The 19,271-nt window shown below is 34.4% G+C and overlaps 2 protein-coding genes across 2 annotated transcripts; one reads left to right on the forward strand and one right to left on the reverse strand.

Moving 5' to 3' along the window:
- Positions 1-444: 444 nt before the first annotated feature.
- Positions 445-9,706, reverse strand: LOTGIDRAFT_222012 (hypothetical protein). Its single transcript, XM_009066470.1, has 6 exons — positions 9,581-9,706; positions 8,056-8,279; positions 6,990-7,141; positions 6,494-6,616; positions 5,894-5,987; positions 445-5,110 (listed from the first exon to the last, which is right to left on the reverse strand). The coding sequence occupies exons 2-6, from the start codon at positions 8,219-8,221 to the stop codon at positions 4,992-4,994; spliced, it is 654 nt and encodes a 217-aa protein (XP_009064718.1). The 5' UTR covers positions 8,222-8,279; positions 9,581-9,706; the 3' UTR covers positions 445-4,991.
- A 3,102-nt stretch (positions 9,707-12,808) lies between these two features.
- On the forward strand, positions 12,809-18,437 carry LOTGIDRAFT_131996 (hypothetical protein; the record flags this gene model as incomplete). The annotated part of the gene is made up of 7 exons (XM_009066471.1): positions 12,809-13,133; positions 13,646-13,964; positions 15,096-15,318; positions 16,204-16,399; positions 16,910-17,056; positions 17,837-18,018; positions 18,258-18,437. Coding segments are annotated over 7 exons (1,572 nt in total), but the record flags the coding sequence as incomplete, so codon positions are not given.
- Positions 18,438-19,271: the final 834 nt, after the last annotated feature.

Genomic DNA, 19,271 nt, shown 5'->3' on the forward strand with positions numbered 1-19,271 from the left:
AGAATGATGATGACAATGATGTTGATCATACAAATAACAGAATGATGAAGTAGATGAAAGGATGATGACGATGATGATAATCGAAACAGACTACAGAATGATGCAGTTGGTGAAAGGATGATGACAATGATAATCATAGCAGACTACAGAATGACGCAGTTGGTGAAAGGATGATGACGATGATATTAACCATGCAGATGACAGAATGACGATGATGATGAAAGGATGGTGTTAATCAAGCAGAGAACAGAATGACGATGTTGATGAAAGGACGCTGACGATGATGATAGGTTGCCGACAATGATGTCAATCATGCAGAATACAGAATGATGGCGATCCTGCAGATTGCAAAATGATGACGCGAATGATGAGGTTTCTGTTTCTTTTGGAAATTTTATTGCTTTTAATGATATGTAACTGCTAATGGAAACACAAATAAGAAATAGTTTTAATATATTATTTATTTTCCTAAAATTTGTATAATAATGATAATAATAATAATAATAGTTTCGGTGAAAAGTTTTGAATGATGTCGCCATGATGCAGAAATAATAATCAAATTCATATGTACATCTTTATTCAATATTACAATACATAGTTATTATTTCCCCTTCACTCCTATTCAGCGAGTTGCCATAGTTTGATCATATGTTTCAGCGGTTAAAAATCCATTGTCAGTATAGATACAAGATCAGTAGGGATATCTCAATACTGTTAAGACCGTTATCAGTTATGAAGATTGTTTTAGCTCACTCCCCAGTTAAAGGTATACTACCTCTTAAGATGACTCAAAATTTTTGAAACTTGATTAAAATGAGTCTTTGTTCATCAGTGGACTTTACAAAAGAATCCCTCTTTAATCCAATAAAGCCATAAAACTAAGTAATAAGTTATTTTGAAACATGCTTAGAAGAGTTTTTCAATTATCATTTAGTTTAATGGATGTATCGTGTTATATAGAGATTCTATTCTTTAGTCATGGTACCTAGTAGGTCCAACTGATGAATAAATACAATTGTTGTCCATTGTAAGAGGTAGTATCCTTTTAGCTCAGTTTGATCATTGTCCACAAGGATAAGATCAATTTATCAAGAAAGATGTAAGAAGATTTCTCCTGTTCAATGAGTTCGTTAACTCTACTCAGACAAGGCTATAGCCAATAGTTAAAAAACAACTCATTCCTGATCTAACAAATCTAAACACAAATTCAACTTATCAATTAAAACTGACATCTTTCAACATAGCATCACTGTGCCCTTGTGATTTTCAACTCTAAAGTGGAAAATATATTTTGCAACTATTAAGTTAAGTTCTCAATAATTTCTTTTCAAATCTAATTTCAAAGATTAGAAATTCTTCACAGTAAAATTAAAGATTTGAGATTTCAGAAACTTAAGAATTCAAGTTAGTCAAATTAAATAAGTCTTAGTTATCTTGTTATTAGGTGGAAGGAACGAAAATCAAATATACATTATACATAGTTATATTTTAACTTAAATACATACAGGATTAATACCATAACTATTATAGAAACAAGGGCAGCAACTCTTGGCATCGTTTCACAAAAACTTAACTTAGACATAATTCTTACTCTCATTTATAGTAATACAGTTATCTGATTGGTTGATACAAGTAAATTTGAGTTTCAGTTTAATGATTGACCAATCAGATGACTAGAACACTAAATTCAGTTTAGTTTAGGAAATACAGTTATCCAATTGGTAAGTAAATTCAAATTAAGTTTGGTGATCAGTATTAGGCCTACAGTATTCTGATTGGCTAATAAAAATCAATTTTAGTGAATGACCAATCAGATGACTGCAATACTAAAATAGACTTAATCAAGTTTATGAGTCACTAATTCTGCCCTTACATGATTCAAATCTAACAATGGAGATGACTGTATAGAGCAGTAACGAAAAAAGTTCAGAAGTTTGAACAGCCTTTATTGTTATTTTTTTTTTATTCTGTGAAGAGCTTTCTCATCTCAATAGATTTCCATAATTAGCATACGTATAGCCCAAAGCAAAGAAACAAGTTATCATTAATTGTTTTTTATATGAACTTTTCACCATGAGTGCTATTTTTAACAAAAGCCTACAAAACACAACAACTTTTCTACACTGTACAACTAGCATCACTTTTAATCTAGTGGGGCAAATATATTCATGTACATCTGCGACAACTCTAATATAAACTGGAGGCAGTGGCGTTTCTAGGAAACATTAAGTGAGGGGGCCGAGCAGTGACCACATAGTTTTCCAGAGAGTGGGCACAGGCAATGCTTTCACTATGCAAAGTGAAAAAGAATTTGAAAGTCGGAGGACCATAGACACGGTAATCACAAGAGGTCTCTACACGACGGACATGCATGCCATGCCTGTATGTTTTGCCATACTTTCAAATACAGAGAATTGCCTGTATTGAATTGTTCTCCAATATACCAAAGAATCTTTTGTACTACTGAAATTTTTTACAATTTCCAAGGGTCATTTAAATTTGTTTACATCATTTGTTTACAAAATTTGTGTACATTATTTGTTTACATAATTTGTTTACACTTCAGCCTATTTCAGCCAAACTAAATTCAAAAGCTGGTAAATAGAATAATTAGGCTGACCAATCAAATAACAGTTAAAAATTGTCCAATCCATTTCCAGCCAATCAAATGACAGTATTTTGAAGATTGACCAATGAAATGGCAGTATTTCGAAGATTGACCAATCAGAGTTCCAGACCAAACTGACGCTTTAGAATAAAATGTACAGACAAAGCTGGAAACAAAGAAATCATATGTGATTAAAATACAGCTCTCAATATTTTGTTCCATCTATTTGTTGTGGGTTATTCCACTCATTCAAGATCTAAAGACATTTAAAAGAAATTATGTTCATGAGTTTCAACCAATCAAATCCTTTGTTCAGTAAAAGCTTAATTTGAAACAAATTCTGAGTTATTTGAGCTGAATGTCTTCTTTCAAAAATTTGAACAGTTCGCACAGCGAGCATCAAGCTCGGACATTATAATATCTAGAATAAACAAAGTAACCCACAGAAAAAAATGAAACAAAATCTGAAGAGCTGTATTTAAAACAGATTTAAAGAAATGGGAAATGTGGTAATTACATATATATTAACATCTTTACTTACAGATTTCACAAAATATGTACAATTCGTTTTTTTCTTATTTTACATTATGTTACTGTGCACAGTTCACTTGTTATTTTCATGGCAGAAATTCAGAAACTTAAAACAAATTCTTCTAATGAAAGGCAAGGGTTTGGAGAAGAATTTTTTCCATCAGTAAGCGAGCAGGTATTAATAACACTGTGTTATAAAAGAAAATTATAAGAAGTTCTTAGCCCTTGCATATAAGGAACACATATAGCCTATATTGACACCATTCTGATGTCTGATGCCAACGTGAATCTTGAGTAAAATTTCACGCTTCCAAGACATGATTACCGCGTGGCCGACAGGATTTATATTATCAAACCAGTTTCATATTGTTTATCATCCAATCAGATTCAATTTCCTTTTAATTGTATGATCTGGGCGTGATTATCAACACAGTTTTTGTCTCCTCGTGTGCCTGCATCCGGTTGGTGAAACTCTCTACAAGGCTCTAGACAGTGACAAAAACAGGCGACCAAGACCGTTCGTGTGCCAGACTAAAGACTAGAAAACTCTCCTTTGAAGAACAATATTGAACAGTGTTATATTAACTTACTAACTAGACCATGCGTATTTACCAATATAATATGAACCCTGCCTTCTATAAGTTGAATTTGTCAAATTTCTTTCTATTCAAATTAAAACAGCTTTCAGGGTAGAAAAACTCACTACAAGAGATACCAAAAAAAAAATGAAACCAAATATGCAAAGCTGTATTTCAATCAGATGGATGAATTTCTTAAATATGATACTTAAAAATATTTCAATATCTAGATTATTCAACAAACAAAAAAATAACCCTATAAACAAAGCTTTTACTTAACATTTAAACAATAAACAAAAGCAAAACTTTGACTGAATTTTGACCAATCTGTTAAACAGAAACATAACCAAAACAAAATATATCAAGCTAGCTAACAGTTGTTTAGCCTACAGTTAATTTGAGAGGAAATATAATTTAAGTTCTCTCTATTATGTGTTTTTACCGTCTCCAAAACCCAATTCAAAATTGGTTTTTAAACCAAACCAAACTTATCACATCTGCTGATTTGTTTCATTAAATAGTAGAAGAATAGCATGTCAGATTTTCATTATAAAAAGAGACACAAGTAACTGTACTGTTATCAGCTTGTAAACCAAATATTGATATCCCATATCAGCAAATGGACTGCCTCATTCCATATCCTGATGCAAACCTCATTTATTCCATGACAAATATGTAAGCAAAATGGAGGGTAATAATGAAAAAGAAAAAAAAAAAAAAAATAACAATTTGTTGCATACTTAATTTACAATGTACAAGCATTTAGTAAAAATTAATATTAACATCCCCACCCCACCCTTTTGTTTCATCTGTACCCAAATATATTCCTGTCAATCAAAATAAAAAAAAATCATAACCAATCAAAATTCAGAATATAATTTGACCTATCAAAGGAATAAACTTTGACCAATCAAAAAAGATAGATTTCGACCAATCGAAAATAAGAATATATTCTGATCAACCAGTAAAATTGTATCTTATCAAGTCAAATACCTAAGTGCATTTCTAACTCACAAATTTTAAAAGCTGACAAAATTTGACAGAAGTGTTGATTGATTATGGTGATTCTGCAGAAAATCTTATAAAGGTTAAAGTTGTGAGTCCACCTTGTCGAGAATTTCTATCACTTGTTGACGATAAAAATTGTCACATTTCAATAGTAGCCGTGAATTCATACACCCAAGAACAGTACATCACACACAAGTTTTTGTGAAAAGGTCTCTGATTGGACAAATGTCTGATCACATGACAATATGCACCAATGACAGGCCTTGTTACTTGCTACAACAGCTTCCTCCTTCTGATTGTTGATTTGAGTCATTGTTTAGTCGCACACCAGCTTGTCTTTGTTGAGCTGCTCCACCTCCAGCCTCGTTTTTCGGTAATTTCTTGGCTGTAATACAGAAATGAAATGAAATGAATGGAGTTTTACGTCCTACTTTTTTGCACCATGTGGGCTAATGAAGACGGGCAATGCCGTGCGGGGTGCAATGAGGGAAATTTTGCCAGGACAGCGGCATTAGCCTGCTCTTTTTTGATTTTCAACTGCCAAGGAATCTTTAACGTGCACAGCCTGTAGCACACAGGGCCTCGGTTTACTGTCCCATCCGAACGACTAGACACTTTTTCCATGTCAGACCCTCTCACCTGCATCACTGACAGGGGAAAACCGGGTTTAAAAATCCGAAGGTATTATCTCGACCTATGCCGGGATTGTACCCCGGACCTTTAGGTTAGCGAGCAAGCATCTAACTCACTGAGCCACCGCGGCTCCCATAAATGAAATGGAGCTTTACATTCTACTTATAGAGCTTCTTATGTTTGCCATAATACAAGGGAACTCTGTATCTAGAAATGTTTGAGGGGGAGTTCAAAAATGAGATGTTTCTCCAAAGTGAGCCCCCAAGGGCCAAAGTCCCATGAGGCCGGAGGACAGGGGGCTGCCGACAGAAGCCAAGGATTTCAGATGGCCTGAGATGAATTTAGGGGGTTCATTTTCACTTCACAATGGCCCTCCTTAAATATGCTACTGAGTATAGTATTCTCTTTTTTTTTAAATTTAACTGACACACAGTTTGTTATCTTTTTTTCTCATCACAACCATTAAGAAAGATAACATTGTTTTCAAACTTTACCAGTGGGTTTTGATGTTAAAAATTATCTAATGACTTCTTACCTATTGCCAAAAAGATATCATTTACATTCATCGCAGTTTTTGCAGAGGTTTCCATAAAAAGTAAACTGTTTTCTTCAGCATAGGCTTGAGCTTCCTGTAATATATCAATGATAAGTCAACAAAATAAGATGATGATGAACTTATTAACCCTTTGCTTCAAAAGTGAAATGTAATGAATGGAGTTTTGTGTGTTAATGAAGACGGGCAACCCATTGCAGTGTGCTAGGAGAGTAATTTTGCCAGAAAAGTGGCATTAGCCAACTCTTTTTCCAATTTCTTACTGTTGATCGATCTTTAACCTGCATAGCCTGAAGCACATGGGGCCTCTGATTATTGTCCCATCCTAATAACTAGAGACCTGCATCACTGACAGGGGGAAACCAGTTTGAAAAATCCGAAGATATCAGCCCAACCTTCAGGTTAGCGAGTAAGCGTCTAACAAACTGAGCCACCGTAGCTAAATCCTATTATATTTGCTTATTTTAACAATTTAATTGTGAATTCATGTCCATCATTAAAATTATTCTCAACTTTATATATATGAACACAAAAAGTTCCCTCACTGAAGAGGCAATCTAATGAAAATTCTCCAATCCTTACCTCGAATTCTACCATTCTTTTGTTAGCTAAATCAGCCTTGTTTCCAGCTAGAGCTATCACTATATTGGGACTGGCTTGTCTCTGTAATTCTTTCACCCAAGTCTTGGCTCGACCAAATGTGTCCTGAAAATTTTAAACAAAAGGGAAATTAATTGCAGTTTTTTCTTATGTTTTATGTATCAAATCAGACTAATGAAATAAAAGGAGAATTTTTCTCAAACTTTGACTAAAATTGTTTTTTGAAAATGGGTAAATTCAATAGTGTAATTTGGAAAAAATTTTATCGGGATTTTACTATCTGCATCATACAGAACCTGAGAAACAATAAAATAATAGCTGTAGTTAAAATTCCGCCACTAAATCAAATAAATCAAACAACAATATCCCTTTCATTGATAGAGGAAACACAGGACATTTAAAGTTAGCTGAAAAGGATTTTTTCAACGACCGCATCCCTTAAATGATAGGGTAAACAAGGGAAGTTCTGTCCCCTTACCTGATTGGTAATATCATAAACAACAATAGCAGCTTGAGCTCCTCTATAATACATGGGAGCTAAACTATGGTATCTTTCTTGTCCTGCAGTATCCCAGATTTCAAATTTGACTGTCGTGTCATCCAAACATACTGTCTGTGTTAAAAATGCAGCTAGAAAAGGAATAAGGATAAAATAAATAATATACTATAATCGGAGTGGTTGCTGATATTTGAAGACGATAAATCAAAGTTTTTAAGCTTTTTTTATCAAGTACATAATATTCAAATTCCAAATTTAGTTCAAATGGGATTAACAAATAAAGTGAAGTTTCAGTCAGACATGACTGGTAAGTATGGTCCAATGAACAGCCTAGATGACCTGACAGGTAAATCAAAAACCTTGATTGTTAGTCAGACATGACTGGTAAAATCAACCAGATCAGAAACCCTTACAACATTAAAAAGCCTCAGTTATCTTTTGATCTTGCTGTATCTTATCCAAGTAAAACTAAACAATGAGTGACATTTAAGAGTGAAGTCAACCAAGTCAAGACAATTAATTCTTCATTCACATACTGAGAGACTTTGACGTACCCAGTACACGTTTTAACAAATGTTGTACCCTTTTACATAATTAATTCAAGGTAACTATACTTAAAAATGGGCCAAAAAAGGCAATAGAGTGAACAATTTAGCAAAGATACTGGATTCAATTTGTTGTCAGCGCATATGTAACTGTTTTCAGTATTTCGGTAACAATGTATGACCAGAATGACCTTATGTCTGATAAATCATGTGCTGCAAATACACAAAGGTTCTCTTTTTAAAACCCTTAGGAGCAGGGTTCAATATATATTGAAATATTTGATCAGCAATTATCACCAAAAAATTTCAGTTTTGGCTAATCAAATTCACATTTCTTAAAAATCGGTAGTTATTTAAATGTTCCATGTCTTGATAAATCTTAATTTTGGCTAGTCATAGGAAATATTGGATGCAAAGGGGGTTATTTTGAATCACAAACTGCGATGAGATACCACCTATATTGAACCCTGCTTATGAGGATTCACAAAAACTATCCTTACCTCCAATAGTTGATTCTTGGTATTCATGGAATTGTCCTTTCACAAATCTTAACACCAAACTAGATTTTCCAACAGCTGACTCTCCTAGTAACACTAGTTTAAATTGACATATTTTTCCTTGGGTTGCTCCATTTGGGCGTTGAGCTCCGGCCCCGCGACTAGCCATTACGAAATGAGGCTATCAGATATTACTAAACAAAAAACTGCTTTCACTTGACAACTTCCTGCAATAAACATAAACAAGCTGTTCAACAATTCAAATCCTTCCATCGCCGAAATACAAACTTTAAATCATGGTTTTATGTTTCTCCTTGGAATAAGCTTACAGTATTCCTCGATAATTTGAGAAATCAAATATTTCGTCTACAGTTTGAGTTTAGACTTGCCTTTCACTGTACAATTAAAGTTTTCCTATAAATTATAGTATCTTCTTGTGATACGATATAGAATTCTAATATCAATTGCTTATTGGTTAAATTTTCTATTTTGAATTTACTGAATCTGATCTTAGAGGACATTAAAGGTCTCCACCAAGCATATGTGTTAACTATCAAGATAATTGGTTACTTTTCAAAAGTACATTTCAAAAGCCCTATTTCTAAGAATTGGTTTGTCATTATGACAATAGAAAACATAATTCACCCTTTCTATTGGCATGTCAATGAGGCTTCCTATGAGGTCATGCTATTACACATAATCTTAAATATTGATACAAAGTCCAGCAAAAGCAACAATAACCCTCTTTCAAGAAAAACAACTCATCCATCAATCAAATATGTATTATTTATCTTTGTCTGAAAGATGGTTTTGAAAATCATGTCTTGCAAAATATGTTATTCAAAATTTAGTTACTTACTAGCATAGTTGAAAGTTTTTGAGATTATAAAATACCCCTGCCTAGTTTTAAGCTAATTTGGGATGCGTTTTGTCCTTGACAGTACTTACAAATTTGCAGTGTCATTGTTAAAACTGTTAAATGTGTGTCACTGAGTCTGGCAAATGACATCATAGTCTAACAGTGACAAAACTATCACTCAGTAAGTAAATGATGTACAACAGCAGACACCTTTCATGATATGACCTTATTATATTAATCTACTATAATAATGTTATTATAATAAACATTGACTAGTGATTGACACACAGTGGCAGTAAGCTTGATTAATTGGCTAGTATAAAGATGAAACCATTGAGAGCGATGATGACGATGAGATTTACACATATAGAAATAGAATAGAATTGCAAGAATGACAGTTACCACAGGCACCCGCTATTTCCTAAGTTTCTCACCCTGTAAGCGAAAGAAAACTCGATTGCTTTAATGATTAATGAAGGTGAAACCTTGAATTATCAAAAGTTAAGTATTTTCACAAGCCATAAATTATTATTTTATGATTTTTTAACATGTAAACACGGAAGGCTCCAGGGGAAAATGGCAGCCATTTTGCAAAAACATCGTCTGTTCCACCAAATATTTATGTTTTCAAGCAAGTGTGATTCAGAAAAATATCGAAAAAATACTTACCAAATGAAGGCTTAAGCCTATCCTTGGGTTATTTGGATAAATTTGAGCAAAAAGGGCCAGAAAATACAAAATAATTGGTCGAAACTACGCAGAAACACCCTCTTTCTTCTGCTGAGTTAATGTATGTACAACAGGAAACTCCTCCGCGGACGATATAGTTCTCACTTCTTGAGTAATTAAAACATTGCCACGCTGCATATATTTTTAAAAATTTGTCAGAAAGCAAACAGAGTTCTTAAAAGTATTCCTCAAATTTTCTTAAATTCCCATTTAATTCCGTATTCGGCAAGCGGAATGATATTAAATGTCATCTGATGAAAAGCAAGTGCGTGCGCTGGAGTGACGTCATTGTACATTAATACATCTAAGCTCATCAAAATAAAGAAATTTTGTCCCGAAATCTTATATAAATATATGTAAAGGTCAAGACTTTAGGGATTTCTTTTTCAAATGACGCATCCCTTAAAATAGCCTCTGATATTCAAACACTGTTAGCGATTAGAGTTTGACAAATATATTTAAATTAATAGTTCAATATAAAAAAAAGCTTTTTTATTATACGTCTATAAAACTTTATACCGTACTATGTTTAGCTCACGTAACAAGACGAATAGACCTGTGTATAATTCCCAAGACCTATAAATAATATAATAATTAGCCAAGAAAAGTCCACATGCGGAAATCTTCGCATTATCAATACGCATCTTTCTTGTCCTATCTAATAATCAGATCTCCAGAGTTTGTTACTTTACCGGGGAATTAAGATCGTCTTAGGATTTTGAGATAACGTTTCCGTACTTACAGTTACAAACGATAAGTTTCATATTTCCATATTGAAAGGTCATACGGATAGCTGAAATAAAATTTAATCTACTGACCGAGTAATAAAACGAATGATTAAAGAACTCGAAAACAAAATCTAAAAGCAAATACCTTCAAATGAAAAACATTGCGGTAAAATGTACTTTCAAATAAATCGATTATTGTAGGCCTTTGTCAGTCCGTTTCTACAGAAGACAAACTTATTTGCAGTAGTCTGACAAATTCAATATAAAGTGAATCGCAATCGAGCAAAAGGCTGACATTCAAAATTAATTCAAATTCCCTAAGACCGTCAATATTCGTGGAGAATTATTGATAAATATTTGTAGTCTGATCCTAAACAATGAGAGATAACTCTAAATAGCAAACGACCTTCACCTATGTAACTAGTGACGTCCTTGACCCGACTGTTGCTAAGGTCATGTAAACAATCGATGGACGAGAAAATTTGCAGAAGAACAGGGGCAGTCTGAAAAACTCGAAGTTTTACTATGTTTCTTTGGTGCATTTCATTCTAAATTTCTGGAAACAAATAGAATAAAATAACCTTTGGCCATTTCGCTACTTTTATAGAAGGAAGTTTCCGAAATATTTGCATATTCTTGTTTGGAAATATAAATTTCACTGGACAAATTTCAAATTTGAAAAGAAAATGTCGTCGGCGGTACATCTTCCAATGATAAAAACACAAAGTGTTTATGCAAATAAGATAAAGGATTGGAGCCCAGACATTCAACCAGTAAGTATTGCAATTTTTTTTTATCAGAAGTAAGGGTTATGCCTTTTTCTCACTTTTTTTTTACTAGACCAGAGTTTTGTCGAATTTTATTCTTTGGGCTTGGACGTAGAACAAATTTTGATAAGCATACACAAGCCAACAATGTCAATTGTGGGTTTATTGTTGGTAAGATCTATTTAATTTTCCACATGCTTTTAACTAATGTTTATGTAGAGATTTTTTCTTTGCATGTTGTTGTTAATATATAATGATTATTTTTAATCTAATTTAAATTAGACCACCATTTGTTCCCTTTTTTAATAGCTTTTATTTTTAAATAGTCACTTCAGTTAGGGTCTTATGCCAGCCCTCTTGACTCGATGACATCTGCTTTAACCAATCAAATTTCTACCCTCTCCAGCGAGGTGTTTATTAGGTTAGGTCGAAAGGTTAACTTGACAAATGTTCAAGAGGGCTGTCATTAGACCTTAACTGAAGTGACGACATAAAAATAAAAGCTGCCGGTACTAAAAACAGAATAAAAGCTTGGTCTTATCTTTAATTTGGCTTTATTTTTAATAAATTTTTATGAAAATAAATTAATCATATAGATATAGGCCACGTATTCTCGAAACGATCTTAGCGCTAGGATGTCCTAGGTTCTCATCTTCTAATATTGATTCTAGGACATCCTAGCACTAAGATCGTTCAGAGAATACATGGCCAGGTAAGGTTGATTGGGCAATCTCATATTTTTTCAAAACTTTTTTTTTTTCAAATTTAAAAATTTTAATTTCAGGCTGGGAAATTGACTGCCTCTGGTGATTCAACTGCATTATGTTTTAGGCCAAAAATTAATCGGGTAAGTTCAAATGTGTTTTAATAGCCTACCATAATCTGACACAGGCATAGGATTTTCATACCTTTTCTTCTTGAGATAACAATTTCCATTTGAACATTTTCGTAGATCCAAGTGAACACTGCTAAAAATCCATACAAGCAAGACAATTCTGTCAATCAAAAATAAAGGCAAAATCTGGAGCTTAAGTTGTAAGATAGTGGACTCCTCCAAAGAGAAATAGGGAGCCACGATGGCTCAGTGAGTTAGACGCTTGCTCGCTAACCTGAAGGTCCAGGGTTCAATCCCGCCAAAGGTCGAGATAATACCTTCGGATTTTTCAACCCGGTTTCCCCCTGTCAGTGATGCAGGTAAGAGGGGCTGACATGGAAAAAGTGTCTATTCGTTTAGATGGGACAATAAACCGAGGCCCTGTGTGCTACAGACTGTGCACGTTAAAGATCCCTCCACAGTTGGAAATCGAAAAAGAGCAGGCTAATGCCGCTGTCCTGGCAAAATTTCTTTCATTGCACCCTGCATGGCGTTGCCCGTCTTCATTAGCCCATATGGTGCAGAGACGTAGGACGTAAAACTCCATTCATTTCATTTCCAAAGAGAAGTACCATCCAGGTGTCTTGAAAAGAGTAAGGATGGTCTTCCTAGTGTGACACCCAAACCCTGTGCCAGTGCTGCTGTGAAGAGTTGCTTGTAACCTTTCAACCATGCTAACTCAACAGCATCAGACGAGTTGCAAAAAGCTAAATTATGGTTGTTTTCTTTTTTCGCTAGATTATTTTTATAGACCATTAGCTCTCATTTTTACTTCTATTTGTTTAAATTTCAGCCTCTCAGTCCAGATGTTGTGAGAAAGTTCCGAGCTTCCTGGCAGCCTGATGCTGGGTTCAAAAGAGTTTTCCATGGAAGAGCCAATGATCCACATCTTCAATGGGCAGCCAGCATGACTCACGGAGTATCAACCCAGTCTTCCAATAAAGCTGAAACTCTTGTGAACCCGAATCCCAAAACATTATTCCAACAGCGCCTAGCAAATAGGAAAGAAAATGTTTATGCCAGCATTGCCAAAGGTCCTCTTGGCAAGTCACATGATCAGCGTCCAGGTTTGCCACAAAATCTGAATACTGACTATTTTACTTTTGGTCTTCCTACTGAATTAGGTAAGATTTGAATATTTGAAGAAAATAAAACAATGCTTAGAAAACATTTCAAGAGGCTCTCAGCCCTATAGATTGGAGAACAGTGAGACCAAAAAGTCTAATAAGGTCAAAAACTGTAGGCCCTAAAAAGCCATTTCTTGCCTGGAGCTTAAAGCGCAATGTTAGTACTTAACAGGGATTAAGAGCTTTTCTAAATTTTTTGTCTGATAGAGGACACTGCTAGCATCTATATGCACCATTCCAATATTTTATCAGACGTCTGTGGTTCCTGAAATTCCACTAAAACTAAGTGTTTGATGATGTCACTTATAGCGAAAGGCCTTCTTTGATAATTTTGCAGTTGATATCATCATCAAACACTTAGTTTTAGTGGAATTGCAGGAACCACTTCTGATTGATAATTGGAATGGTGCAAATTTAGGCTGTCAGTGTCCCTGATACACATGCAATTTTCAGAATCTGTTTAAATACAACTTAAATCGTTTGGTACACGAACATATTCAACATTTCAGATATTGGTGCTGGTGGATTAATAAACCCCGATAAAAATTACCAACAAGTTCAAGACGAGAGTTCTGTCGGCCATGATCTCTACGTTAAAACTCACGCTAATTTTGACGTTGGTGAGAGAGTCAGGCGGAACTATACTTGTCCCAGTTTCGATATCAACAGAGGTTATGGTATTCCTACGCCACATAGTAACGATGGTAAAGAGGTTCGACAGACGCTAAAATGGCTCCAACAGGATGACCAGACGTCAAAGATTGTTTCTCAAAGGGTGGATAATTTTAGAGAGAGAACTCAATCTCAATTGGGCCGAGTCCATGATCCGTAAGTAGGCTACTAAAAGTGAATAGTTAACCTTCATTTCCAAAACTAGCTATCCTGATGAATCTTTTATATCAGAAACTCATTTTGGTGTCCCCAGATGAGCACCCGCATTTATATTAGATTGAAGAAGTTCAATAGTCTACCATAGTTAAAATTTTGAATCAGTTAGGTACATGTTTTTTTAATGTTTCAGTCTGGTTTTGTGATATATTTAAAGATGGGTTCCCTTATTTTCATTTATGAAAATGAAAATGCTAATACTTATATGAATAGAAAGTAGAGGTGTTCTAATGACTTGGAAAAATACCAGTTTGTCTCACATGTCCATAATTTATTTATAATTAGCTAAAATAGAAGAAAATTACCAGCAGAATTCTAATGAGTGACCGATCAAGAAAGGTCAAAAAGTACTTTTTTGTTTATACAGACTGTACATTTATGATTGGTTAAAATGCTTAATTATATGCAATAAGAACATAATGATTAAGAATACATGATAATTCATTAGAAACACCAATCAATAAAAAATTTGCTTAATTTGACACTAAAAAATAAGGAAACACATCTTTAACTCTCTGAAACATTTATGATTGGTTAAAACTCTTATTTATATGCAATAACAAAATAATGATATGATTAAGAATACATGATAATTCATTAGAAATACCAATTAATCAAATAGTTTGCTTAATTTGACACTAAAAAATAAGTGCTTTTTAGCTGTAAAAGGTCCAATGTCAAAAGAGGAAAAGAGTATTTAAAGGGACAGGTGTGCCATTTTCGGGGGTTAATTTGAGTTTTGAATAAATGTAAATAATCTTCAGAAGTAACCTACAAGAAATGTACAAAATAGCATAATTCTTTCACAAATACCTCAAACTAGAAATTTCACTTTCGTCATTTTAACTTTCTAACATCCAGATAATTCTGGATACACATGGATTTAAAGGCTCAAATTTCGACAGTGAGCTGTGAATACTATTACTGATTAGCTTAGCTAAATAATTCCTGTTTCTGAGACTAAAGTATGATTGGTCAAACGACTGAATCTGTCCCTTTAATCAATTACCGTAATTATTCTAAAAAGCTACAGAATAGCCGAATATAAAACTTTATATATTTTTATTACAGTATTAAAGACACGCTTAATGTACCAGCTGATCATACATTTGGTGTTTTATTGAAACCAGACCAATATGGTGCCGGTGACTTGTTACATAATCGTGTCCCTGGTTCGTATCTGAGGGGTCGAGATCAACAGAGAGGTGTTGTAGCGGCAGCACGACAACATCTAAAGAAAGTCAACTACCATAATTTTCCTGATTTGTTGGCAGCCTTTAGGTTCTACGATAAGGTTTGCTACATTTCAAATCATTTGACGTTTTTAAACCTCCTTCTCCAATCCCACCAACTCAAAATTAATCATATTTTACATCTTACAGATTGATTAAGCCATTTAATGATACTTTCAGATGAAGTTTACCCTCGTATATTTCTGAGAAAGGGCAAGTTTAAGCCCATTTTCTCGAAGTTGATCAGGTGACGTCAGATCTAGGCAATTCATTCATATACAGCGCCATCTTATCAATGGATGATGTAATTTGTGTTATGAACCTGGCTTGCAGAGTCTAAAAAGCAAGGCGTGAATAAGGTCTATAATACTCAATTTGTAGTCTAGAAAGGGTCTAGATAAAAAAGTTTATTCTTAAATTCTAGTTAATTTAGATATCGTGGGATCTATTTTTTATATTTAGTCGTCAAGCTGTAATATTACAATTGTACTCTAGAAAGCTGGAACAACTCAATTTGTTTTCTAGATAAGGTGAAAAATTCAATTTTTTTTCTAGATTTTGTATTCTAGAATATTAAACTTGAAATTATAATCAATTCTGGTTTCTGAGACTAAGGTTTGATTAATTAGCTAGATTTTGTATTCTAGATCAGGTGTATGTTCCAATTGTATTCTAGAATCGTTTAGGTAACTCAATTGTAAATCTCCAATTTGTATTCTAGGAAGGATGTTAAATTCAGTTTTTTTTCTAGATTTTGTATAATCAATTCTGGTTTCTGAGACTAACGTTTGATTACTTATCTAGATTTTGTATTCTAGATCAGGTGTAAGGTTCCAATTGTATTCAAGAATGGTTTAAACAACTCTTCAATTTGTATTCTAGAAAGAAAGGGGCAATACTCTGTATGTATTCGAGATAGGGTGTAAAACTTGGCTTTTATATTCCAGGATTGCAGTGGAAAGATAGATATCAATGGATTAAGAGAAGTCTGTGTAGAGTTCCATCTTCCCCTGGAACCAGAGATGTTGGAACAGGTCTTTGATTTCTGTGATGCCAACCGGGATGGTAAAATAGACTATATAGAATTTTCTAATTTCTTAAACTGGAAAGACAAAATGGAATCTGGCTTTGCTGATAAACCTGGTATGTTTACTTTGTTGGCTTTTTTTTAGCTTTGCTAGCTGTTGGAGCTCTATTTCACCTGCATCACTTTTCAGATTGAAAAATCAGCATTCGGTTTATCTACAATTAAAGGGAAGTACCATGGAAGGGGTGATAGTTTTATCTTTCAAGATAAGTTACCATGCAGATCTGAGATATTTCTTTTATTGTGCCATCTACATGAACATAGACTTCTTCTCGAATGTCTTCCTTAATTGTAGACAAAACACATGCCAAAATTTCATTCTGACAAGCAATAAGAAAATTGAAATACAACTTGGTATGTGTGAGGATTGTCTTCCAGAGAAACTGATTTGAGTTTGTTTAGTGTTATGGTTGCTACAACAGAAAGTGATGACGTAGTACACAATTTATCTACTTCAGCACAGTGTTGAACTTAGAAAGGGTGAGCTTACTTAGGCAAGGAAATCGATATGTGATTGGGTACTAGGATTTTTCCTAAAATTTGGACTTTTTCAGATCTGAAGAAAGAGATCAGTGGTGAATTTGATCAGAAGACAGCCCAGAATTCTGGTAGTACACCACGTCGATTAAAACAACAGATAGACCGAGCTATTGGCAACCATAAAACTAGTGCTGGTATGATCAACGCGGTGGTTGGTGGCGTTTCCACTAGAGGTATGCAAACGAATGTCCCCAATCCTCTTCCTCATCCTCTTTCCCATCCTCTTCCCCATCCTCTTCCCCATCCCCATCCTCTTCCCCATCCTCATCCTCTTCCCCATCCTCATCCTCTTCCCCATCCTCCTCCCCATCTTCTTATTAAATAATTTGGTTCATTAGTAAGTGAAATGAAATGAATGGAGTTTCTGCACCATGTGGCTAATGAAGACGGGCAACGCCATGCAGGGTGCAATGAGGGAAATTTTGCCAGGACAGCAGTATTAGCCTGCTCTTTTTCGATTTCCAACTGTCGAGGGATCTTGAACAGGGATCTTGAACATAGCACACGGGGCCTCGGTTTATTGTCCCATCCTACGACTAGACACTTTTTCCATGTGAGTCCCTCGTACCTGCATCACTGACAGGGGGAAACCGGGTTGAAAAAAAGAAGGTATTATCTCGACCTATGCTGGGATTGAACCCTGGACCTTCAGGTTAGCGAGCTAGCGTCTAACTCACTGAACCACCGCAGATCCCTGGTTTATTAGTAAATTTGTGTAAATTGGTCTAATTTGTAGGTCTCATATTTCAGTGTAAATTAATGTTCATCAAAAAATATTCATGTAGCACATTTTCTAAAAAGTGGTCATTGGTAATAATTCCAGTCGACCCAATGGTAACTGAGTATCAGTTAATCTGGGAAAGACCATGGACCAGCTTTTAAAAAGGATTCTTTGTGAACGCAAATTTGGCTTGTATTTTTTTTCTGATAAACCAACCAATATTTTTGTTCAGATTACAGAACGTATGGTGTTCCAACCATCAGAATGGATTTACCAGCCCCGAGAACACGGCGTATTGACGATCTCAACAACTATGGTGAGGAATCCGATTGCTATGGACTGTTGAACCCATCTATTTATAGTAGCAAGGGAATCTATGAGAGAGATTTTCTAATTCCACGATCATTAGAAGAGGTAACTCCGATTTTTTTCAAAATCTTTAAGCATTACAGAATTTATTTTTTATTTTGGGCAACCAGTCTTTGTCAAAATTTCTAAGAACTTGAAATTATTTATACAGCAGAGCATTTAAATGACTCAGAACCGGATATGCATACAATTTTGTCAGATCATGGATGGTGAGTTAAATCACCCACAGTAAAAACACAAACAAAAAGTCTAGATTTGCAGTGATATTTTGGTTTTTGTTTCAGCTAAAGGTTATATTTGAAGGTATTGGAGTAAGAATGACAGGACAAACTCTTGAAGATGTGTACAATATAGCTGCTGCCAGTCACCCTAAAGGTGATGTTTGTGTGGAGTCATTCCGAAACGTCTTAGATGACTATCAAGCCTTCCAGGTCCAATCTGGACAACATCCTTTAGCAGTTTAAATAATAGATCAAGGGGCATAACTACATTTGATAGGCCAGGCTTCAGACCACATTTATGCTATAAGGATGATTGTGTTATTTTTTTTTTTAAGCTAATAAGCTTTTTTTCAAGTATTTGGTCACAATTGAATGCATTCAGGAAAATATCTGGCTTTCATTAGATTAAAGATATTTGGAGGACTTTTGGAGAGACGGAAATAAGCCTTGTTATGGGTCTATTTCCTAAAAAGTGGCGTATGCAGTAACTTCTTAAAGTAACTGGTCAAGCTTATTTTTTTATCCCAAAAACTTAAGAAAAAGCCTCAGAAAAAGGACAAGAATCTTGACCCTTTGAAACCCATGAAGTTGTGCCCCTTGTTGACTATAAGAAGTGTATAAAATTTGTTAGGGATTGGATTTTAGAATTAAGCTCAAGCTGTCTCAGAAAGACTTCACTGTCTCAACATGTTTTCTCAGTATTTTGTCTCAGTAAGTTTATACCACATGAGCTCAAAATAAGCTTGAGCTTTAAAATATCTCATAAAAGGAGCAGTCTAATTAAAATTAGACCAAACTTTCGTTCCATTTTTTTTAGCTTTTATTTTTGATATAGGCACTTCAGTTAGGGTCTAAAGACGGCCTTCTTGAACATTATTCTGAATAACTAACTGAAGTGGATATATTAAATAACGAAAGCTTATAAAAAACAGAACAAAAGTTAGGTCTTATTTTGATTAAAATCATAAAAGGAGTCTGTTTGGTATGGTCAGGCAATAATAATTTGGATTCATCGAAGTTTGGTGCAAACTTCCATTGAAGTCCATTAAAGGGATTGTGAAGAGCTTTTCTTAATTT

The sequence above is a fragment of the Lottia gigantea genome (genome assembly GCF_000327385.1).
Source record: "Lottia gigantea unplaced genomic scaffold LOTGIsca_77, whole genome shotgun sequence".
NCBI classification, from domain to species: Eukaryota; Metazoa; Mollusca; class Gastropoda; family Lottiidae; genus Lottia; species Lottia gigantea.

Coding starts and splice junctions, on each gene's coding strand:
- LOTGIDRAFT_222012 (XM_009066470.1), bottom strand. CDS start 8,221: ATGGCTAGTCGCGGGGCCGGAGCTCAACGCCCAAATGGAGCAACCCAA. Junction 7,142..8,055: donor CCAAGAATCAACTATTGGAG/GTAAGGATAGTT, acceptor TTCCTTTTCTAG/CTGCATTTTTAACACAGACA. Junction 5,988..6,493: donor AAAGAATGGTAGAATTCGAG/GTAAGGATTGGA, acceptor GATATATTACAG/GAAGCTCAAGCCTATGCTGA.